Source organism: Oncorhynchus nerka, linkage group LG13 (assembly GCF_034236695.1).
Source record: "Oncorhynchus nerka isolate Pitt River linkage group LG13, Oner_Uvic_2.0, whole genome shotgun sequence".
In the NCBI taxonomy this organism is placed as follows: domain Eukaryota; kingdom Metazoa; phylum Chordata; class Actinopteri; order Salmoniformes; family Salmonidae; genus Oncorhynchus; species Oncorhynchus nerka.
In genome coordinates, this window is record NC_088408.1 from 12,509,240 (window position 1) to 12,534,695 (window position 25,456).

General features: G+C 45.7%; 1 protein-coding gene across 1 annotated transcript; it reads right to left on the minus strand.

The window, feature by feature from the left end:
* Nucleotides 1-1,039: 1,039 nt before the first annotated feature.
* Nucleotides 1,040-25,456, minus strand: snw1 (SNW domain containing 1). Its single transcript, XM_029651930.2, has 13 exons — nucleotides 25,350-25,456; nucleotides 24,730-24,883; nucleotides 24,120-24,281; nucleotides 23,508-23,710; nucleotides 22,152-22,256; nucleotides 21,622-21,691; nucleotides 8,806-8,871; nucleotides 8,560-8,676; nucleotides 8,208-8,352; nucleotides 6,571-6,673; nucleotides 5,994-6,111; nucleotides 4,499-4,662; nucleotides 1,040-1,973 (listed from the first exon to the last, which is right to left on the minus strand). Exons 1-13 carry the CDS (start codon nucleotides 25,361-25,363, stop codon nucleotides 1,781-1,783), a joined length of 1,614 nt encoding a protein of 537 aa, XP_029507790.1. The 5' UTR covers nucleotides 25,364-25,456; the 3' UTR covers nucleotides 1,040-1,780.

Below are 25,456 nucleotides of genomic sequence, written 5' to 3' on the forward strand. Positions count from 1 at the left end.
CAGGTTTGTTGTGGTCCCATGTTCTTTCCATTGTTTTATAAAGGATTTAATGGTGCTCCATGGGATGTTCAAAGCTTCTGATATTTTTTTAGAACCAAACCCTGACACAGTTGAAGTTGGAAGTTTATGTAAACTTAGATTGGAGTCATTAAAACTAGTTTTTCAACCATCACAAATTTCTTGTTAACAAGCTATAGTTTTGGCAATTCGGTTAGGACATCTACTTTGTGCGTTGACACAAGTAATTTTTCCAATAATTCTTTACAGACAGGTTATTTCACTTATAACTCACTGTATTTCAATTCCAGTGGGTCAGAAGTTTACATACACTAAATTGACTGTGCCTCTAAACAGCTTGGGAAATACCAGAAAATTATGACATGGCTTTAGAAGCTTCTGATAGGCTGATTGACATAATTTGAGTCAATTGGAGGTCTATTCAGTGCCTCTTTGCTTGACATCATGGGAAAATCAAAAGAAACCAAGACCTAAGAAAAAAAATTGTAGCCCTCCACAAGTCTGGTTCATTCCAAACTGAAAAAGTGTGTGCGAGCAAGGAGGCCTACAAACCTGACTCAGATACAACAGCTCTGTCAGGAGGAATGGGCCAAAATTCACCCAACTTATTGTGGGAACCTTGTGGAAGGCTACCTGAAACATTTGACCAAAGTTAAACAATTTAAAAGCAATTTTACCAAATACTAATTGAGTGTATGTAAACTTCTGACCCACTGGGAATGTGAAAATAATGTGAATTAAAGCTGAAATAATTCTCTACTATTATTCTGACATTTCACATTCTTAAAACAAAAGTGGTGATCCTAACTGACCTAAGACAGGGAATTTTTTTCTACCTCCATTACCTCGTACCTCTGCACATTGACTCAGTACTGGTACCATGTGTATTAATTCATTGTGTTATTAAATCTTTAAATATTTTTCTCTACATTGTTGAGAAGGGTCTGAAAGTAAGCATTTCACTGTTAGTCTACACCTGTGGTTTTACAAAGCATGTGACAAATAAAATGGGATAGCACAGTAGAATCACACTGGTTTTATGTTTATTAGCACAAACCTAAAAAAAAAAAAAATACGAGACACGTTCAATCCACTAGTTGAAGTGTATTCAGTGTTAAGAGTAGGGTTACACTATCCCAGACGTAACAGAGTTTGTGTAATTATTATCAAGATACAATAGACTAGATCACTTAAGATCGGAATTCAAACTCAAATCACAGGAATGCTGCTAGATCAAAGATAATTTAACAAAACAAGTCATAATAACATTGCTTAATACAACTAGGGGGCTTTACTTTAAAAACATGTTTACAGGCGAGACTCTGTTCCATGTAAAGATTAAGGGATGGTGTAAAGAAAATAGAAAATAAAGGTCATCATCAACATAGATGTGAAGAACAATCCCTGCTAGTTCCTTGGGGTTTCAGCCAAACAACAGACAAGACAAACGGATGTCTGTACTGTCCCAGCCAAGGCCCTGACCCCCCCTCCCCTCCCAAAAACCCTGGGTCGTATTCAGTGGGCACAAAAGCAGAACACTGTGTCAAAGTTTAAAACAAAGGAAAATTAACTAAAACAACGCTAAAATGGCAACTCCTACTTTTCAAATGTTTTTGGGAGATTTTGTGCCAAATGAACGCTACCCCACTATCAGACTTGTCGTCTCAGGTGGAAACTTGTTTCAAAAACAGTCGCAGCCATTTTTGTGCCTACTGAACGCTACCCTCCCATCCCACCAGACTGGGTCTCTTGCTCCGTCCTCTCACTCCTTCCTGCGTTTCTTGTCGTGGTCGTAGTCCTTGGAGCCTCTACTGGTGGAGGGTCTCTTGGAGCCGCCGTGTTGCTTCGCCTCCTCTAAAAACTTGTCCAGACCGAACGGATCCTCCTCAAACTGGACAGGGCCGTCACGACGAGGACCGTGGTCCGTACCAGAGAACTCACGGTCCGGAACAAACCTGGAAGGGGAGGAATCAGTTGCATTAGTGCTGGGCAAAAAAATGTGCTCCCGTGGAGAAGGATTATAAGTTCTTTTAGTTCCCTACAACCCTGGGGTGTAGACGGGAGGGGACAGAGGTAAAGGAAGTTGAATCATTTGGAAATAGATAGTGTTCACTCAAAAACATTCCTCAAACATGGTTGGTTGTTGAATTGTGGTAAGTACAGAGGACAGACTTGGTATGACCCATATGAAGTGCAGTGCTGAGTAAATAAATGCATTAAACTATTCATCCTCTGAAGTGTTTTCCATTTAACTTTCAAAGGTCTAATGTCTCCATATTTCAAACATAATAAGGGCAGGTTGAATTTACCACTGATAGACTGTTCCATAGGGTTTATCAACCTATAGCTCGTATCACATTCCACCATCAGTCCCTGTTAAAGTGACCTGTTATCTGTAGCCCAGTAAAGAAACCAATCACATAAAGCAGCCAGTGAAACTAATGTAGACTGTCTGAGGAGACGCTGTGGACATCAGGGTAGGGATTCTGCAGATGAAGTACAGACATTCTGCTCTGGTATACAGACTTTACGGTCTACCTCTGGTAAGAACTGCACACTCCACTTAGGGAAAGATCACTATAGTACCTACAGACTGGAGCGTTCTGGCAGTGTGTTTATCTATCAGCAGTGGACTGTCTCTCCATACGTCTCTCCCAGAGAGGAAGCAGCACCTTCCCCGACACGTTTTGCTCTTCATTGTAACCAGAGGGCTGAGAGAAATACTATGCAGCTAGTCTCTCTCGGCTTGGAGTTGAGAAGAGACCGTCTCTCTCGGCTTGGAGTTGAGAAGAGACCGTCTCTCTCGGCTTGGAGTTGAGAAGAGACCGTCTCTCTCGGCTTGGAGTTGAGAAGAGACCGTCTCTCTCGGCTTGGAGTTGAGAAGAGACCGGCTCTCTCGGCTTGGAGTTGAGAAGAGACCGGCTCTCTCGGCTTGGAGTTGAGAAGAGACCGGCTCTCTCGGCTTGGAGTTGAGAAGAGACCGGCTCTCTCGGCTTGGAGTTGAGAAGAGACCGGCTCTCTCGGCTTGGAGTTGAGAAGAGACCGGCTCTCTCGGCTTGGAGTTGAGAAGAGACCGGCTCTCTCGGCTTGGAGTTGAGAAGAGACCGTCTCTCTCGGCTTGGAGTTGAGAAGAGACCGTCTCTCTCGGCTTGGAGTTGAGAAGAGACTGACTGCATCACTTATTTTAATAAGAAACAATGTGTTGGAAATTCCAAATGGTTTGCATTAGTCAACAGCGCTGACACACACACACCCCACCAGACATGCCACCACCAGTCCCCAGGTCCAGAACAAATTCAAGGAAACATAGTGTTACACAGAGGCATGAGTCCATCTTATGTAGCGCAAATGAACAGCAAACCTGGTTTCAAAAAAACAAATTAAGCAACACCCCACGGCACAATTCCTCTCCCCCATGTGACCTACTGGTTGTGCGTCTGTACTGACGCGTGACCTAGTGGTTGTGCGTCTGTACTGACGCGTGACCTACTGGTTGTGCGTCTGTACTGACGCGTGACCTACTGGTTGTGCGTCTGTACTGACGCGTGACCTACTGGTTGTGCGTCTGTACTGACGCGTGACCTACTTGTTGTGCGTCTGTACTGACGCGTGACCTACTGGTTGTGCGTCTGTACTGACGCGTGACCTACTGGTTGTGCGTTTGTACTGACGCGTGACCTACTGGTTGTGTGTCTGTACTGAAAGATGCACAAACACACTACATGTTCATGTTTTTAATTGTATGTAGTCTGTAATGTCTGTTAGGTTGTGGTGTTGGACTCCAGTAACACTAGCTGTCACCAATGGTGTCGGCTAATGTGGATCCTAATAAAACCTAAATGTTAAACTTATCGTTACCTCATCAATTCAGGTCATTTACTGCGATATGGATTTTTGTCCATATCGCCCAGCTAGATGCCCCAGTCATTTCAAGACATGTCCTTGTACATATGTGTGTGTATATATGGCGGCAGGGTAGCCTAGTGGTTAGAGGCAGGTAGCCTAGTGGTTAGAGGCAGGTAGCCTAGTGGTTAGAGGCAGGTAGCCTAGTGGTTAGAGGCAGGTAGCCTAGTGGTTAGAGGCAGGTAGCCTAGTGGTTAGAGGCAGGTAGCCTAGTGGTTAGAGGCAGGTAGCCTAGTGGTTAGAGGCAGGTAGCCTAGTGGTAGCCCTAGTGGTTAGAGGCAGGTAGCCTAGTGGTTAGAGGCAGGTAGCCTAGTGGTTAGAGGCAGGTAGCCTAGTGGTTAGAGCGTTGGACTAGTAACCGGAAGGCTGCAAGTTCAAACCCCCGAGCTGACATGGTACTAATCTGTGGTTCTACCCCTGAACAGGCAGTTAACCCACTGTTCCTAGGCCGTCATTATTGAAAATAAGAATGTCCTTAACTGACTTGCCTAGTTAAATAAAAAATAAAAATAAATATATCTAACAGTATATCATAAATCCAGAAGGGTAACATAACATAACAGATGGCCTTGCGTACTTGCTGCTCTGCATGAGTGTGTCCAGGTCGTCCCCATACATGTCCTTGTCAGAGCTCTTGGTGGGCCTGTAGATGTTCTGGGCCATATCGCTGCCTCTCCTGAACGGCTGGTCATACACGTTGTACATCTCATCCTCCCCACCTGCAAAACCACTGTCCATACCCTTGAGGGGGGGTCAAAAAAAAGCATGTAAGATTTTCTGTGCAAAATGTCCAAACTAAATTAGTTTGACCGGTTGTAAGGAAATAAAAACCAGTGAAAACAACCCAACTTGTTTATGATAAAATGTCAGTTCTGCTTGGATCCATATTTTAAGTGGTTTAAATACTAATAAAGATCAACTCTTACAGACGGTCCCTAACTGCACATTCACTTTTTCTCAAGAATGTTGAAAGTAAATCATATTTCTCCATCCTGTTCACCAGTCAAAATGTAGCCCACATTTGGTGTATCATTTTACTGCATGAAATGCTTAATTCAGCAGGAGTTGATGTTGAGGCTATGTGAGAGTTTACAGAGCTACAGTCAGTGTCCAGATTTCAGTTTGCCTTCAACCCATCTGAACAGTAGGCTACAGTTCTCTTGATGTGTCATAGGCCTGTTTGAAGTGCCCATCTGGTGACTGCCTCACAATCATCACACATAACCTAGCCATAACATAACATAGTTATAACATAGCCAGCACTGCCATCATCACACATAACCTAGCCATAACATAACATAGTTATAACATAGCCAGCACTGCCATCATCACACATAACCTAGCCATAACATAACATAGTTATAACATAGCCAGCACTGCCATCATCACACATAACCTAGCCATAACATAACATAGTTATAACATAGCCAGCACTGCCATCATCACACATAACCTAGCCATAACATAACATAGTTATAACATAGCCAGCACTGCCATCATCACACATAACCTAGCCATAACATAGTTATAACATAGCCAGCACTGCCATCATCACACATAACCTAGCCATAACATAACATAGTTATAACATAGCCAGCACTGCCATCATCCTGTTACCACATCACCTAATGTTTCAAACATTACTTTTCTGCACCTCTCTTCTCTTTATTTTCAACTCTCCATTTCACAGTTTCCTCTCATTGAATAAAACTCAAATATTGTTTTTTTCCCCCTGTGGTTCGACTAAAGCTTTTTCTGCCCGTTCCCAAAAGCATTTGTGCGTATTTGGCACAAGTCCCGTTAGGCCCTAAAGCCTAGGATTACACACTAACGCCAGACAGACTAAAATAATGAAAGAAAAATCTCAATGTAGCCTATAGATATAAATTGCACAAGAATTATACATGAATGAATTGGTTACGGTATTGTTTTGTCTTCATTCTACCTTCCTTCCTTCAGCCATACAATATTTCATGACCCTAACCCCACCCACCTGTGGATATAACCGTGGGGACGGCAGGTTATGGGTCAACCTGCGCATCACTAGTGTGTGTGCGCGCGCTCCATCTCACCTTGCTCTGGTTAAACAGTCTCTGGTCGTACTGAGCCTCGTTGGAGGCTCTAGGGTTGGGCTGGCCCAGAGCGATCAGCTCACTGACATCTCTGTCCTGGTCTCTCTGCAGCTTCGACCTGACGATGGAAACACACCAGACAGACAGTTGAGGAAGAAGGAGACATACAACAGGAGACATTCATTTAAAAGTACTACAATGGAAGGTAGCCTGCGAGCTAAAAACCTAGCGCACCCAACCTCTGTGTGGAATTAGTCTCTGCTCCAAACCAGACACACTATAACACCAGGGCACATTACGGTCCCATAACTTCATCATCCCCAATCTCTACAAATCTGCAGATAATCACGTCCAGCAGAAGCGACGGCAAGGTTAAGTAGTCGCTGTTGGTGTCCCCCCCCCCCGTTGTCTCCCTGCAGTCGTAGCAGACAGACAAGGGGTCAGGGCTGGGTGCTGCTGTGGTGAGCTGCATTCATTCAACGTTTCTTACACACCATGAATGATTCCGCTGTGTGTGTAGAGTCAGTGTGTCGGGTGTGTGTATGTATGTGTGTTGCGTTGTTAAAAATGATTGTACCTCTTATCAGGGGCAGCTCTAGAGATGTTCCTGTCGTGCTGCCTCTCTTTCCTCCTGTCATGACGGATCTCGTCACGCTCTCTGGCCTCACCGTCCTCTCCACCTGCCACAGGAGAGACGGAGGGAGGAGAGAGAAATACAGATGGAGAAGGAACAGGGGATGGAGAGAGGGAGAAGAAACAGGGAATGAGAGAGTGGGACAGTACAGGAAGAGAGAGGGAGAAGAAACAGGGAATGAGAGAGAGGGAGAAGAAACAGGGAATGAGAGAGTAGGACAGTGCAGGAGGAGAGAGGAAGAAGAAACAGGGAATGGGACAGTGCAGGAGGAGAGAGGGAGAAGAAACAGGGAATGGGACAGTGCAGGAGGAGAGAGGGAGAAGAAACAGGGAATGAGAGAGTGCAGGAGGAGAGAGTGAGAAGAAACAGGGAATGAGAGAGAGGGAGAAGAAACAGGGAATGAGAGAGTGGGACAGTGCAGGAGGAGAGAGTGAGAAGAAACAGGGAATGAGAGAGTGGGAGAAGAAACAGGGAATGAGAGAGTGGGACAGTGCAGGAGGAGAGAGGGAGAAGAAACAGGGAATGAGAGAGTGGGACAGTGCAGGAGGAGAGAAGGAGAAGAAACAGGGAATGAGAGAGTGGGACAGTGCAGGAGGAGAGAGGGAGAAGAAACAGGGAATGAGAGAGTGGGACAGTGCAGGAGGAGAGAGGGAGAAGAAACAGGGAATGAGAGAGTGGGACAGTGCAGAGGGAGAGAAGGAGAAGAAACAGGGAATGAGAGAGTGGGACAGTGCAGGAGGAGAGAAGGAGAAGAAACAGGGAATGAGAGAGTGGGACAGTGCAGGAGGAGAGAGGGAGAAGAAACAGGGAATGAGAGAGTGGGACAGTGCAGGAGGAGAGAGGGAGAAGAAACAGGGAATGAGAGAGTGGGACAGTGCAGGAGGAGAGAGGGAGAAGAAACAGGGAATGAGAGAGTGGGACAGTGCAGGAGGAGAGTGGGAGAAGAAACAGGGAATGAGAGAGTGGGAGAAGAAACAGGGAATGAGAGAGTGGGACAGTGCAGGAGGAGAGGGAGAAGAAACAGGGAATGAGAGAGTGGGACAGTGCAGGAGGAGAGAGGGAGAAGAAACAGGGAATGAGAGAGTGGGACAGTGCAGAGGGAGAGAAGGAGAAGAAACAGGGAATGAGAGAGTGGGACAGTGCAGGAGGAGAGAGGGAGAAGAAACAGGGAATGAGAGAGTGGGACAGTGCAGGAGGAGAGAGGGAGAAGAAACAGGGAATGAGAGAGTGGGACAGTGCAGAGGGAGAGAAGGAGAAGAAACAGGGAATGAGAGAGTGGGACAGTGCAGGAGGAGAGAGGGAGAAGAAACAGGGAATGAGAGAGTGGGACAGTGCAAGTGGAGAGAGGGAGCAAGGGGGTTACCAGGAGGCTCACTCATAAACGACAGCTGAGTCTAGTCCTCCCTCTGCATCACAGAGCTACTTGGTCAAGACTCAGAAAGTGTTTCTAAATGCTGATACTTTGCAACTCTTCACATTGGCAGTCCTTGTACAGGAAAACACAAAATCATAAACAGATGATCTGATCCTAGATCTGTGGTTAGGGTAGAATTAAAGCAAGAAGAGGGCGGTGAACTGACCTTTGTCCCCTCCGTGACCTTTGATCCCTGCCCTGCGGTCTCGGGCCATCTGAGCCAGCTCTCTGAGCTTCTCCTCCTTCTTCTCCTTCTCTTTCTGGGCCATCTTCTTCTCCACCTGGGCTCTCATCTCCACAGCCTCTCTGGCCTAAACACAACAACAAAGAGAGAACACAGAATAGGATTTTCATGGCGACAGAATCACTCGGAAATCCATATCACACAGAACTGTAGTTGGATTTGAAATGCACAAAAAGATAAGACCATTCACAACCAAACCATTATTTCAGAGAGGCTCTGAGAAGTTGCTACGGCACAGGACTAACACCAGGATCCAAACCCACAGACTGTTTACCTTTCTGTCAGCAATGTAGAGCGCCTCGGCCAGTTTGGCAAAGTTCTCGTTGATGTGAACGGTCTGCAGTCCTCTACCGTCCGCAGCCAGACGCTTGTCCAGTGGGATGGTGTAACCCTAGGGAGACCAATCACAGAACACAGGAGATGTGCTTCCAGTGTTATCGCTCTGGGCCCCAAACAAAGATACATGTCTCATGAATTCACCAGTGCCTCCAGAGGGAGGGAGCAGAGGTAGAGTCAGTACCTTTGCGTTCTTCCAGTTTGAAATACAGGGGGGAATCTTCCACTCCTGTTGCTCCTTGACAGTCATCTGAAAGGACAGAGAGAAAACACGTCATGTCTTTGTCCAACATTTACACAGCTAGAGGGAGAAGGTTCCAGATTTTTTATTTTATTTTACCTTTATTTAACCAGGCAAGTCAGTTAATTAAGAACAAATTCTTATTTTCAATGACAGCCTTGGAACAGTGGGTTAACTGCCTGTTCAGGGGCAGAACGACAGATTTGTACCTTGTCAGCTCGGGGGTTTAAACTTGCAACCTTCCGGTTACTAGTCAAACGCTCTAACCACTAGGCTAGCCTGCCGCCCCAGATGAACCCATTTATTTACACAGCTAGAGGGAGAAGGTTCCAGATGAACCCATTTATTTACACAGCTAGAGGGAGAAGGTTCCAGAGGAACCCATTTACACAGCTAGAGGGAGAAAGTCACAGTGATGTATTCAACTGACCCGATGCTTTTAAAACAGAATTAAAGTGCTCAAAACAGAACGGTACTAACTTTGCCTAAACCTTGAGATGCATGTATCTGTCTGAACCCCTATGGTCTGAACGAGGGAAAATATTTTCATTAATTTTTAAACAAACATTTCAACGGCCCCTTTTCTCTCTCATTCAACTTCTTTTTATTATCTTCATAAAATGACGTGAATTCACAATTCAGATATGGTCCATCGTACAACCGCTAGGCGGTACTCAGTTCAATGTACCGAAGTCATGGTTACCAACCAGCTAGACAGCACCCACCTTACCACTGTCCACCACCCACTCAGTAACGATGGTATTACTGCTGTCCACCACCCACTCAGTAACGATGGTATTACTACTGTCCACCACCCACTCAGTAACAATGGTATTAAAACTGTCCACCACCCACTCAGTAACGATGGTATTACTGCTGTCCACCACCCACTCAGTAACAATGGTATTAATGCTGTCCACCACCCACTCAGTAACGATGGTATTACTGCTGTCCACCACCCACTCAGTAACAATGGTATTAATGCTGTCCACCACCCACTCAGTAACGATGGTATTACTACTGTCCACCACCCACTCAGTAACAATGGTATTAATGCTGTCCACCACCCACTCAGTAACGATGGTATTAATGGTATTACTGCTGTCCACCACCCACTCAGTAACGATGGTATTAATGGTATTACTGCTGTCCACCACCCACTCAGTAACGATGGTATTACTACTGTCCACCACCCACTCAGTAACGATGGTATTACTACTGTCCACCACCCACTCAGTAACAATGGTATTAATGCTGTCCACCACCCACTCAGTAACGATGGTATTAATGGTATTACTGCTGTCCACCACCCACTCAGTAACGATGGTATTAATGCTGTCCACCACCCACTCAGTAACGATGGTATTACTGCTGTCCACCACCCACTCAGTAACGATGGTATTACTACTGTCCACCACCCACTCAGTAACGATGGTATTACTACTGTCCACCACCCACTCAGTAACGATGGTATTACTACTGTCCACCACCCACTCAGTAACGATGGTATTACTACTCTCCACCACCCACTCAGTAACGATGGTATTACTACTGTCCACCACCCACTCAGTAACGATGGTATTAATGCTGTCCACCACCCACTCAGTAACGATGGTATTAATGCTGTCCACCACCCACTCAGTAACGATGGTATTACTACTGTCCACCACCCACTCAGTAACGATGGTATTACTGCTGTCCACCACCCACTCAGTAACGATGGTATTAATGCTGTCCACCACCCACTCAGTAACGATGGTATTACTGCTGTCCACCACCCACTCAGTAACGATGGTATTAATGCTGTCCACCACCCACTCAGTAACGATGGTATTACTGCTGTCCACCACCCACTCAGTAACGATGGTATTACTGCTGTCCACCACCCACTCAGTAACGATGGTATTACTGCTGTCCACCACCCACTCAGTAACGATGGTATTACTGCTGTCCACCACCCACTCAGTAACGATGGTATTACTACTGTCCACCACCCACTCAGTAACGATGGTATTACTGCTGTCCACCACCCACTCAGTAACGATGGTATTACTGCTGTCCACCACCCACTCAGTAACGATGGTATTAATGGTATTAATGCTGTCCACCACCCACTCAGTAACGATGGTATTACTGCTGTCCACCACCCACTCAGTAACGATGGTATTAATGGTATTAATGCTGTCCACCACCCACTCAGTAACGATGGTATTACTGCTGTCCACCACCCACTCAGTAACGATGGTATTAATGGTATTAATGCTGTCCACCACCCACTCAGTAACGATGGTATTACTGCTGTCCACCACCCACTCAGTAACGATGGTATTAATGGTATTAATGCTGTTCACCACCCACTCAGTAACGATGGTATTACTGCTGTCCACCACCCACTCAGTAACGATGGTATTAATGCTGTTCACCACCCACTCAGTAACAATGGTATTAATGCTGTCCACCACCCATTCAGTAACGATGGTATTAATGCTGTTCACCACCCACTCAGTAACGATGGTATTAATGCTGTCCACCACCCATTCAGTAACGATGGTATTAATGCTGTCCACCACCCACTCAGTAACGATGGTATTAATGATGTCCACCACCCACTCAGTAACGATGGTATTAATGCTGTCTACCACCCACTCAGTAACGATGGTATTAATGCTGTCCACCACCCACTCAGTAACGATGGTATTAATGGTATTAATGCTGTCCACCACCCACTCAGTAACGATGGTATTAATGGTATTAATGCTGTCCACCACCCACTCAGTAACGATGGTATTACTGCTGTCCACCACCCACTCAGTAACGATGGTATTACTGCTGTCCACCACCCACTCAGTAACGATGGTATTACTGCTGTCCACCACCCACTCAGTAACGATGGTATTACTACTGTCCACCACCCACTCAGTAACGATGGTATTAATGCTGTCCACCACCCACTCAGTAACGATGGTATTAATGCTGTCCACCACCCACTCAGTAACGATGGTATTAATGCTGTCCACCACCCACTCAGTAACGATGGTATTACTACTGTCCACCACCCACTCAGTAACGATGGTATTACTGCTGTCCACCACCCACTCAGTAACGATGGTATTAATGCTGTCCACCACCCACTCAGTAACGATGGTATTACTGCTGTCCACCACCCACTCAGTAACGATGGTATTAATGCTGTCCACCACCCACTCAGTAACGATGGTATTAATGCTGTCCACCACCCACTCAGTAACGATGGTATTAATGGTATGTCCACCACCCACTCAGTGGTAACTGTCCACCACCCACTCAGTAACGATGGTATTACTGCTGTCCACCACCCACTCAGTAACGATGGTATTAATGGTATTAATGCTGTCCACCACCCACTCAGTAACGATGGTATCACTGCTGTCCACCACCCACTCAGTAACGATGGTATTAATGGTATTAATGGTATTACTGCTGTCCACCACCCACTCAGTAACGATGGTATTACTGCTGTCCACCACCCACTCAGTAACGATGGTATTAATGGTATTAATGGTATTAATGCTGTCCACCACCCACTCAGTAACGATGGTATTAATGGTATTACTGCTGTTCACCACCCACTCAGTAACGATGGTATTAATGCTGTTCACCACCCACTCAGTAACGATGGTATTACTGCTGTCCACCACCCACTCAGTAACGATGGTATTAATGCTGTTCACCACCCACTCAGTAACAATGCTATTAATGCTGTCCACCACCCATTCAGTAACGATGGTATTAATGCTGTCCACCACCCACTCAGTAACGATGGTATTAATGGTATTAATGCTGTCCACCACCCACTCAGTAACGATGGTATTAATGCTGTCCACCACCCACTCAGTAACGATGGTATTAATGGTATTAATGCTGTCCACCACCCACTCAGTAACGATGGTATTAATGGTATTAATGCTGTCCACCACCCACTCAGTAACAATGGTATTAATGGTATTAATGCTGTCCACCACCCACTCAGTAACGATGGTATTAATGGTATTAATGATGTCCACCACCCACTCAGTAACGATGGTATTAATGCTGTCTACCACCCACTCAGTAACGATGGTATTAATGGTATTAATGCTGTCCACCACCCACTCAGTAACGATGGTATTAATGGTATTAATGCTGTCCACCACCCACTCAGTAACAATGGTATTAATGCTGTCCACCACCCACTCAGTAACGATGGTATTAATGCTGTCCACCACCCACTCAGTAACGATGGTATTACTGCTGTCCACCACCCACTCAGTAACGATGGTATTACTGCTGTCCACCACCCACTCAGTAACGATGGTATTACTACTGTCCACCACCCACTCAGTAACGATGGTATTAATGCTGTCCACCACCCACTCAGTAACGATGGTATTAATGCTGTCCACCACCCACTCAGTAACGATGGTATAAATGGTATTAATGCTGTCCACCACCCACTCAGTAACGATGGTATTACTGCTGTCCACCACCCACTCAGTAACGATGGTATTAATGGTATTAATGCTGTCCACCACCCACTCAGTAACGATGGTATTACTGCTGTCCACCACCCACTCAGTAACGATGGTATTAATGGTATTAATGGTATTAATGCTGTCCACCACCCACTCAGTAACGATGGTATTACTGCTGTCCACCACCCACTCAGTAACGATGGTATTAATGGTATTAATGGTATTAATGCTGTCCACCACCCACTCAGTAACGATGGTATTAATGGTATTACTGCTGTTCACCACCCACTCAGTAACGATGGTATTAATGCTGTTCACCACCCACTCAGTAACGATGGTATTACTGCTGTCCACCACCCACTCAGTAACGATGGTATTAATGCTGTTCACCACCCACTCAGTAACAATGGTATTAATGCTGTCCACCACCCATTCAGTAACGATGGTATTAATGCTGTTCACCACCCACTCAGTAACGATGGTATTAATGCTGTCCACCACCCACTCAGTAACGATGGTATTAATGCTGTCCACCACCCATTCAGTAACGATGGTATTAATGGTATTAATGCTGTCCACCACCCACTCAGTAACGATGGTATTAATGGTATTACTGCTGTTCACCACCCACTCAGTAACGATGGTATTAATGCTGTTCACCACCCACTCAGTAACGATGGTATTACTGCTGTCCACCACCCACTCAGTAACGATGGTATTAATGCTGTTCACCACCCACTCAGTAACAATGGTATTAATGCTGTCCACCACCCATTCAGTAACGATGGTATTAATGCTGTTCACCACCCACTCAGTAACGATGGTATTAATGCTGTTCACCACCCACTCAGTAACGATGGTATTAATGCTGTCCACCACCCATTCAGTAACGATGGTATTAATGGTATTAATGCTGTCCACCACCCACTCAGTAACGATGGTATTAATGGTATTAATGATGTCCACCACCCACTCAGTAACGATGGTATTAATGCTGTCCACCACCCACTCAGTAACGATGGTATTAATGGTATTAATGCTGTCCACCACCCACTCAGTAACGATGGTATTAATGGTATTAATGCTGTCCACCACCCACTCAGTAACAATGGTATTACTGCTGTCCACCACCCACTCAGTAACGATGGTATTACTGCTGTCCACCACCCACTCAGTAACGATGGTATTACTGCTGTCCACCACCCACTCAGTAACAATGGTATTACTGCTGTCCACCACCCACTCAGTAACGATGGTATTACTGCTGTCCACCACCCACTCAGTAACGATGGTATTACTACTGTCCATCACCCACTCAGTAACAATGGTATTAATGCTGTCCACCACCCACTCAGTAACAATGGTATTACTGCTGTCCACCACCCACTCAGTAACGATGGTATTACTACTGTCCACCACCCACTCAGTAACAATGGTATTACTGCTGTCCACCACCCACTCAGTAACGATGGTATTACTGCTGTCCACCACCCACTCAGTAACGATGGTATTACTACTGTCCATCACCCACTCAGTAACGATGGTATTAATGCTGTCCACCACCCACTCAGTAACAATGGTATTAATGCTGTCCACCACCCACTCAGTAACAATGGTATTAATGCTGTCCACCACCCACTCAGTAACAATGGTATTAATGCTGTCCACCACCCACTCAGTAACAATGGTATTAATGCTGTCCACCACCCACTCAGTAACGATGGTATTAATGCTGTCCACCACCCACTCAGTAACGATGGTATTAATGCTGTCCACCACCCACTCAGTAACGATGGTATTAATGCTGTCCACCACCCACTCAGTAACGATGGTATTAATGGTATTAATGCTGTCCACCACCCACTCAGTAACGATGGTATTAATGGTATTAATGCTGTCCACCACCCACTCAGTAACGATGGTATTACTACTGTCCACCACCCACTCAGTAACGATGGTATTAATGCTGTCCACCACCCACTCAGTAACGATGGTATTAATGCTGTCCACCACCCACTCAGTAACGATGGTATAAATGGTATTAATGCTGTCCACCACCCACTCAGTAACGATGGTATTACTGCTGTCCACCACCCACTCAGTAACGATGGTATTAATGGTATTAATGCTGTCCACCACCCACTCAGTAACGATGGTATTACTGCTGTCCACCACCCACTCAGTAACGATGGTATTAATGGTATTAATGGTATTAATGCTGTCCACCACCCACTCAGTAACGATGGTATTACTGCTGTCCACCACCCACTCAGTAACGATGGTATTAATGGTATTAATGGTATTAATGCTGTCCACCACCCACTCAGTAACGATGGTATTAATGGTATTACTGCTGTTCACCACCCACTCAGTAACGATGGTATTAATGCTGTTCACCACCCACTCAGTAACGATGGTATTACTGCTGTCCACCACCCACTCAGTAACGATGGTATTAATGCTGTTCACCACCCACTCAGTAACAATGGTATTAATGCTGTCCACCACCCATTCAGTAACGATGGTATTAATGCTGTTCACCACCCACTCAGTAACGATGGTATTAATGCTGTCCACCACCCACTCAGTAACGATGGTATTAATGCTGTCCACCACCCATTCAGTAACGATGGTATTAATGGTATTAATGCTGTCCACCACCCACTCAGTAACGATGGTATTAATGGTATTACTGCTGTTCACCACCCACTCAGTAACGATGGTATTAATGCTGTTCACCACCCACTCAGTAACAATGGTATTAATGCTGTCCACCACCCACTCAGTAACGATGGTATTACTACTGTCCACCACCCACTCAGTAACGATGGTATTAATGCTGTCCACCACCCACTCAGTAACGATGGTATTAATGCTGTCCACCACCCACTCAGTAACGATGGTATAAATGGTATTAATGCTGTCCACCACCCACTCAGTAACGATGGTATTACTGCTGTCCACCACCCACTCAGTAACGATGGTATTAATGGTATTAATGCTGTCCACCACCCACTCAGTAACGATGGTATTACTGCTGTCCACCACCCACTCAGTAACGATGGTATTAATGGTATTAATGGTATTAATGCTGTCCACCACCCACTCAGTAACGATGGTATTACTGCTGTCCACCACCCACTCAGTAACGATGGTATTAATGGTATTAATGGTATTAATGCTGTCCACCACCCACTCAGTAACGATGGTATTAATGGTATTACTGCTGTTCACCACCCACTCAGTAACGATGGTATTAATGCTGTTCACCACCCACTCAGTAACGATGGTATTACTGCTGTCCACCACCCACTCAGTAACGATGGTATTAATGCTGTTCACCACCCACTCAGTAACAATGGTATTAATGCTGTCCACCACCCATTCAGTAACGATGGTATTAATGCTGTTCACCACCCACTCAGTAACGATGGTATTAATGCTGTCCACCACCCACTCAGTAACGATGGTATTAATGCTGTCCACCACCCATTCAGTAACGATGGTATTAATGGTATTAATGCTGTCCACCACCCACTCAGTAACGATGGTATTAATGGTATTACTGCTGTTCACCACCCACTCAGTAACGATGGTATTAATGCTGTTCACCACCCACTCAGTAACGATGGTATTACTGCTGTCCACCACCCACTCAGTAACGATGGTATTAATGCTGTTCACCACCCACTCAGTAACAATGGTATTAATGCTGTCCACCACCCATTCAGTAACGATGGTATTAATGCTGTTCACCACCCACTCAGTAACGATGGTATTAATGCTGTTCACCACCCACTCAGTAACGATGGTATTAATGCTGTCCACCACCCATTCAGTAACGATGGTATTAATGGTATTAATGCTGTCCACCACCCACTCAGTAACGATGGTATTAATGGTATTAATGATGTCCACCACCCACTCAGTAACGATGGTATTAATGCTGTCTACCACCCACTCAGTAACAATGGTATTACTGCTGTCCACCACCCACTCAGTAACGATGGTATTACTGCTGTCCACCACCCACTCAGTAACAATGGTATTACTGCTGTCCACCACCCACTCAGTAACGATGGTATTACTGCTGTCCACCACCCACTCAGTAACGATGGTATTACTACTGTCCATCACCCACTCAGTAACAATGGTATTAATGCTGTCCACCACCCACTCAGTAACAATGGTATTACTGCTGTCCACCACCCACTCAGTAACGATGGTATTACTACTGTCCACCACCCACTCAGTAACAATGGTATTACTGCTGTCCACCACCCACTCAGTAACGATGGTATTACTGCTGTCCACCACCCACTCAGTAACGATGGTATTGGTATTAATGCTGTCCATCACCCACTCAGTAACAATGGTATTAATGCTGTCCACCACCCACTCAGTAACAATGGTATTAATGCTGTCCACCACCCACTCAGTAACAATGGTATTAATGCTGTCCACCACCCACTCAGTAACAATGGTATTAATGCTGTCCACCACCCACTCAGTAACAATGGTATTAATGCTGTCCCCCACCCACTCAGTAACGATGGTATTACTGCTGTCCACCACCCACTCAGTAACAATGGTATTAATGCTGTCCACCACCCACTCAGTAACGATGGTATTAATGCTGTCCACCACCCACTCAGTAACGATGGTATTAATGCTGTCCACCACCCACTCAGTAACGATGGTATTAATGCTGTCCACCACCCACTCAGTAACGATGGTATTAATGGTATTAATGCTGTCCACCACCCACTCAGTAACGATGGTATTAATGGTATTAATGGTATTAATGGTATTAATGCTGTCCACCACCCACTCAGTAACGATGGTATTAATGCTGTCCACCACCCACTCAGTAACGATGGTATTAATGGTATTAATGGTATTAATGCTGTCCACCACCCACTCAGTAACGATGGTATTAATGCTCAGTAACGATGGTATTAATGCTGTTCACCACCCACTCAGTCCACCACCCACTCAGTAGTATGGTATTAATGCTGTTCACCACCCACTCAGTAACGATGGTATTAATGCTGTCCACCACCCACTCAGTAACGATGGTATTAATGCTGTCCACCACCCACTCAGTAACGATGGTATTAATGTATTAATGCTGTCCACCACCCACTCAGTAACGATGGTATTAATGGTATTACTGCTGTTCACCACCCACTCAGTAACTGTCCACCACCCACTCAGTAACAATGGTATTAATGCTGTCCACCACCCACTCAGTAATGGTATTACTGTCCACCACCCACTCAGTAACGATGGTATTAATGCTGTCCACCACCCACTCAGTAACGATGGTATTAATGCTGTCCACCACCCACTCAGTCATGGTATAAATGGTATTAATGCTGTCCACCACCCACTCAGTAAATGGTATTACTGCTGTCCACCACCCACTCAGTAACGATGGTATTAATGCTGTCCACCACCCACTCAGTAACGATGGTATTACTGCTGTCCACCACCCACTCAGTAACGATGGTATTAATGGTATTAATGGTATTAATGCTGTCCACCACCCACTCAGTAACGATGGTATTACTGCTGTCCACCACCCACTCAGTAACGATGGTATTAATGGTATTAATGGTATTAATGCTGTCCACCACCCACTCAGTAACGATGGTATTAATGGTATGGTACCACCCACTCAGTAACAATGCTGTTCACCACCCACTCAGTAACAGATGGTATTACTGCTGTCCACCACCCACTCAGTAACGATGGTATTAATGCTGTTCACCACCCACTCAGTAACAATGGTATTAATGCTGTCCACCACCCACTCAGTAAATGCGATGGTATGGTATTAATGCTGTCCACCACCCACTCAGTAACGATGGTATTAATGCTGTCCACCACCCATTCAGTAACGATGGTATTAATGGTATTAATGCTGTCCACCACCCACTCAGTAACGATGGTATTAATGGTATTACTGCTGTTCACCACCCACTCAGTAACGATGGTATTAATGCTGTTCACCACCCACCCATGGTATTACTGCTGTCCACCACCCACTCAGTAACAATGGTATTAATGCTGTTCACCACCCACTCAGTCAATGGTATTAACGTCCACCACCCATGGTATGGTATTAATGCTGTTCACCACCCACTCAGTAACGATGGTATTAATGCTGTTCACCACCCACTCAGTAACGATGGTATTAATGCTGTCCACCACCCATTCAGTAACGATGGTATTAATGGTATTAATGCTGTCCACCACCCACTCAGTAACGATGGTATTAATGGTATTAATGATGTCCACCACCCACTCAGTAACGATGGTATTAATGCTGTCCACCACCCACTCAGTAACGATGGTATTAATGGTATTAATGCTGTCCACCACCCACTCAGTAACGATGGTATTAATGGTATTAATGCTGTCCACCACCCACTCAGTAACAATGGTATTACTGCTGTCCACCACCCACTCAGTAATGGTATTACTGCTGTCCACCACCCACTCAGTAACGATGGTATTACTGCTGTCCACCACCCACTCAGTAACAATGGTATTACTGCTGTCCATCAGTAACGATGGTATTACTGCTGTCCACCACCCACTCAGTAACGATGGTATTACTACTGTCCATCACCCACTCAGTAACAATGGTATTAATGCTGTCCACCACCCACTCAGTAACAATGGTATTACTGCTGTCCACCACCCACTCAGTAACAATGGTATTAATGCTGTCCACCACCCACTCAGTAACGATGGTATTAATGCTGTCCACCACCCACTCAGTAACGATGGTATTAATGCTGTCCACCACCCACTCAGTAACGATGGTATTAATGCTGTCCACCACCCACTCAGTAACGATGGTATTAATGGTATTAATGCTGTCCACCACCCACTCAGTAACGATGGTATTAATGGTATTAATGCTGTCCACCACCCACTCAGTAACGATGGTATTAATGGTATTAATGCTGTCCACCACCCACTCAATCTGTTGTTAACGCCACGTATGTTGGTTGAGAGTTAGCGCTTTGTACTTGCAGAGCAGTCATGGTTTCTCAACATGGCATCTTGTGGTCTGGCTCTATGTATATCATCAGGGTATTGAAGCCTACATCCTCAACCACTGACAATGCCTGCATATCAACTGCAGTCATTTCTGTAATCAGTGCTGTGATTCTCACTCCGTCCCTCATCGCCCTGCTGCCAACAACGGGTTGGGTCTCACGCTGCCTCCCTTCCAGCACCTGTTCTGCCAACAACGGGTTGGGTCTCACGCTGCCTCCCTTCCAGCACCTGTTCTGCCAACAACGGGTTGGGTCTCACGCTGCCTCCCTTCCAGCACCTGTTCTGCCAACAACGGGTTGGGTCTCACGCTGCCTCCCTTCCAGCACCTGTTCTGCCAGCAACGGGTTGGGTCTCACTCTGCCTCCCTTCCAGCACCTGTTCTGCCAACAACGGGTTGGGTCTCACGCTGCCTCCCTTCCAGCACCTGTTCTGCCAACAACGGGTTGGGTCTCACGCTGCCTCCCTTCCAGCACCTGTTCTGCCAACAACGGGTTGGGTCTCACGCTGCCTCCCTTCCAGCACCTGTTCTGCCAGCAACGGGTTGGGTCTCACTCTGCCTTCCTTCCAGCACCTGTTCTGCCAGCAACGGGTTGGGTCTCACTCTGCCTTCCTTCCAGCACCTGTTCTGCCAGCGACGGGTTGGGTCTCACTCTGCCTTCCTTCCAGCACCTGTTCTGCCAGCAACGGGTTGGGTCTCACTCTGCCTTCCTTCCAGCACCTGTTCTGCCAGCAATGGGTTGGGTCTCACTCTGCCTTCCTTCCAGCACCTGTTCTGCCAGCAACGGGTTGGGTCTCACTCTGCCTTCCTTCCAGCACCTGTTCTGCCACTGTAGCTAAATTCCACTTGGCAAAGTTTGCATCTGATCACCTTAAAGTATTGCCATACAGGTCTTCGCTTCTTTGTCTCACCATCTGCCATTTCCACACCTGTTAACGACGATGACGTGTGGGGCGCTTTAGAGCCGTGGCAAATCATTTGAAAGATGCATATTGCCTACCTGTAGTATTTTTGTTACATTTAAAATGTTGTCCTGGTCATTATAAAGGCACCTGTTAGTGACAGTTTGGTGATAACTGCACTAGGATTTTAATCTAAATAAATAAAAAAAGGTTCAGTTAGGGATTATTTTCCCGAAACGCTAACGATTCCAAATTCGTTCAAACGTCACACCCCTTGTCTGAACCCCAACAGTACCTTTCTGCTGGGAGAGTGCATGACTGGTGCAGGAGGGGAGGGAGGACCACGAGGAATCTTCTTGTTGATCCTGAAACAATCAAACATGTCATTTTAGTTAACACAATAAGGGGGTGGGCATCTAGTCTGCATCCGTTTTGTTTAAGGATATGCATGACTCGAGTTACCCCAGCAAGATAATAATGAAAAGCATTTTTTTTTTTACCTTTATTTTACTAGGCAAGTCAGTTAAGAACAAATTCTTATTTTCAATGACGGCCTGGGAACAGTGGGATAAGTGCCTGTTCAGGGGCCGAACGACAGATTTGTACCTTGTCAGCTCGGAGGTTTGAACTTGCAACCTTCCGGTTACTAGTCCAACGCTCTAACCAATAGGCTACCCTGCCGCCCCTCCACTCTAACCACTAGGCTACCCTGCCGCCCCTCCACTCTAACCACTAGGCTACCCTGCCGCCCCGGGTAGCCCATCACATGTCAGTTAACGAGTTTAGCAAGCATTTAGTTAGTGACCATGATGTACATGTACTTACTTGAAGCGTGGGGGCTCCATGGGGTCCTTCTGCATCTCCACCATACGGATGACCCTCTGTTTGGCCCCGGAGTTGAAGGCCACACCCTGCTGGGAAGGAGTGTACCTGGTGGAATAACACACAAGGTATCAGCATCTACAGGCCCCTTTCAATAAACCACACAAACACTTTGAATAAATGATATGTTTCACGGGGACGGTCCTGTACACATGTAGGCCTAGGCTACATGTTGCATGGAAGTACGCAAATGTTCAGACCACAATGGTTTCTAAATTGCTTCTGAAAAATTTTGTATTATACTCTTCTGTAGGGCAGAAATACATACACATTTTAACAACATTGTATTATATACACTTAGTGGCCAGTTTATTAGGTACAGTTTTAGTGGCCAGTTTATTAGGTACAGTTTTAGTGGCCAGTTTATTAGGTACAGTTTTAGTGGCCACAGTTTATTACCCCCCCAATCACAAAAATGGTTAGCTCTACATCCATTATCTTAGATACGGCCCGGCATCCTGGGCTTTTCATTAACGACAGTGTGCAGGGTTTACAGAGAACAGTGCAAAAAAAATAAACATCCAGTCAGCAGCTTGTTAGCTTACCCGTGGCTCAAAAACAGCTTGTTGATGAGAGGTCGAAGGAGACTGGCCACAAACAGACAAACAACGGCGCAATACAACAGTAGAGCGCAGAACTGCATTTTGGAAAGCACAACTCATCGGTACTTGTAACAGATGGACTATTGCAGCAGACGCCCACACCGGGTTCCACTCCGGATCAGTTAAAAACAAGAAGAGGCTCCAGTGGGCACGTGATCACCAACACTGGACAACTGAGGAGTGGAAAAACATTGCCTGGTTCGACGAAGCCCGTTCCTGTTGCGTCATGCGGATGGCAGTCAGGATTTGAAATAAGCAGCACGAGTCCATGGCCCCATCCTGCTTGGTGTCAACGGTACATGCTGGTGTTTTATTTTATTTTAATTTGTATCTTTATTTAATTGGGCATGTCAGTTAAGAACAAATTCTTATTTTCAATGATGACCTAGGAACAGTGGGTTAACTGCCTTGTTCAGGGGCAGAACGGCAGATTTTTACCTTGTCAGCTCGGGAATTCGATCTTACAAGTCCAACGCTCTAACCACTAGGCTACCTGCCGCCCCATGGCGTGGCGGTGTAATGGCGTGGGGAATGTTTTCCTGGCACACGTTAGGTCCCTTGATCCCAATAGAGCAACGTTTGAACACCACTCCTTGTAGAATCCATTGCCTGGAGAATTCAGGTTGTTCTCGAGGCAATACTAGATGTGCATACCTAATAAAATGGTCACTAATAGTGCATCAGAGAACAACCATACCTGATGTACTGTGCAGGGGCCTGTTTGTCTGCTGCCCTCACAGGCATGGCTGCAGCGATCTTCTGTGAGACCTGCTTCATCAGAGCATCGCGGGTCTTCTCTGTCAGCTCTTTGACAGCCTCCTCGTCGGGCTTCTGCAGCTCAGGAGCATCATCGTTCAGCACTTCCTTAGGAAGCAGGTCTGTGTACTTACTGAAGATCACCTGCACAGGGAAAACAGAGGAGACAGCGGAACATACATGAACTGAACTCTACACTGGTTCTCTATGGGGGCATTTATTCAAATGGTGGCCCCTCGTTTTTTTATTTCACCTTTATTTACGCAGGTAGGTCAGTTGAAAACAAGTTGTCATTTACAACTGCGACCTGGTCAAGATAAACACATAGCAGCGTGACAAAAACAAACTAATTTTAACACATGATCTGGGCAAGACACAGGTTTATTTACTTGGTAACTATAGGACAACAACAATGGAGGCTCACAGCATAAATCCAAATTAAATGGACCTTACATTCTCAGATGAGTCTGCGACATAAAGTATTGTACGTCCAACTGCATTGTAAATCTAGCTAGACCAAGCAGACAAGCTGGATATTTAATAATATTCTTACCTTGTCCTTGCCCTGTCCCTGTCTGGCGATGGCATCGTATTTGATCTTGCCCTCAGCATCCACCTGAACTGCCAGGGCATTGGATGTCTTTTTCTTCCTGCCCATCTCCAGAGGGAACTGGGCCACGTGGATCTCAGGGAAGGCACCGCCATCTCCAAAGTCCTACAACACAAAACAAAGCAGAGTCAAACAAACAGAGACTAAGGGGAAGAGACTGTGTGGAGATATACCTCCATCTCCAAAGTCCTACAACACAAAACAAGGCAGAGAGACTGTGTGGAGATATACCTCCATCTCCAAAGTCCTACAACACAAAACAAGGCAGAGTCAAACAAACAGAGACTAAGGGGAAGAGACTGTGTGGAGATATACCTCCATCTCCAAAGTCCTACAATGCAGGGGAGCCAAACACAAACCGAGGAAGTCTCACATTAGCTCTTTTTTTCTGGACCGAGTACTATCTAACACAGCACCAACAATAGCAAACTCTTGTAAGGCTTTGACCGTCCCTTCCAATTTACATGGAGTCCCTTTTAAGACGACTCATAGCTAACACAGAATCGCAGCCTCATTGAATTCATTAAACTAGGTATGGCGTAAATATCAGTACCTCCAGAGAGCGTGGCACCCAGCTCTTCCTGTAGCCGTAGGGAGGGGGTTCTCTGCGGGAGGAGACCAGGGCAGTGGAGTGGGACCTCTGTGCCCGGGCTCTCTCCTCTGACTCCAACTGGTCCTGAGACAGCTGGGTCGGCGCAGGTAGAAAGCTGCAGGCAGACAAACAAAGTTGTCAATCTTCTTTCGCTATTAAATTGTATGTACGCAATTCAGGTATCTCGACTGTAAACAAGGCTAGCTAGTTATCTAACGTCCGCGTAGGATGCATGTACTAGTTTGAAAGTTGAGACACAACACATAGTTGCGTTCGCAACTAGTAACGCCAATGTACATTTTCTAATAAACCTGGCCCCGATAAACCAAATACCTAGCTAGCTAATCCCCAAGACAAGAAACCACTAGAGAGCAGTTAGCTAAAGTTAGCTTGCTAGCTAGCCAACTAGGCCAGGAGTTAGCCTAGCTAACTATATGCTAACGACCAAAACATCGACTTCATAAAAATAATATGGGGGTAAGACGTAAGTAACTTTACATAATGTCTTAACATGCCATTTCATTATTTAAATGTGTTGTACATTCAGTAAAATATAAATAAGGCCTTGCCACACGACTTACCTCGTAAGCGACATTTTTTTCTCTCCCCTTGCTCGCACAGACTGAAGTCATACGTAGGTAACGCCACAATGTTCAGGATCTCGCGATATTAGATTGCAGCTACATGT

Excerpts from the sequence above, each read along its gene's own strand:
- snw1 (XM_029651930.2), bottom strand. Across the intron at positions 22,257-23,507 it reads GCCCCTGCACAGTACATCAG|GTACACTCCTTCCCAGCAGG; the intron begins GTATGGTTGTTC and ends TTATTCCACCAG. Across the intron at positions 6,112-6,570 it reads AGAGCTGCCCCTGATAAGAG|GTCGAAGCTGCAGAGAGACC; the intron begins GTACAATCATTT and ends TTCCATCGTCAG.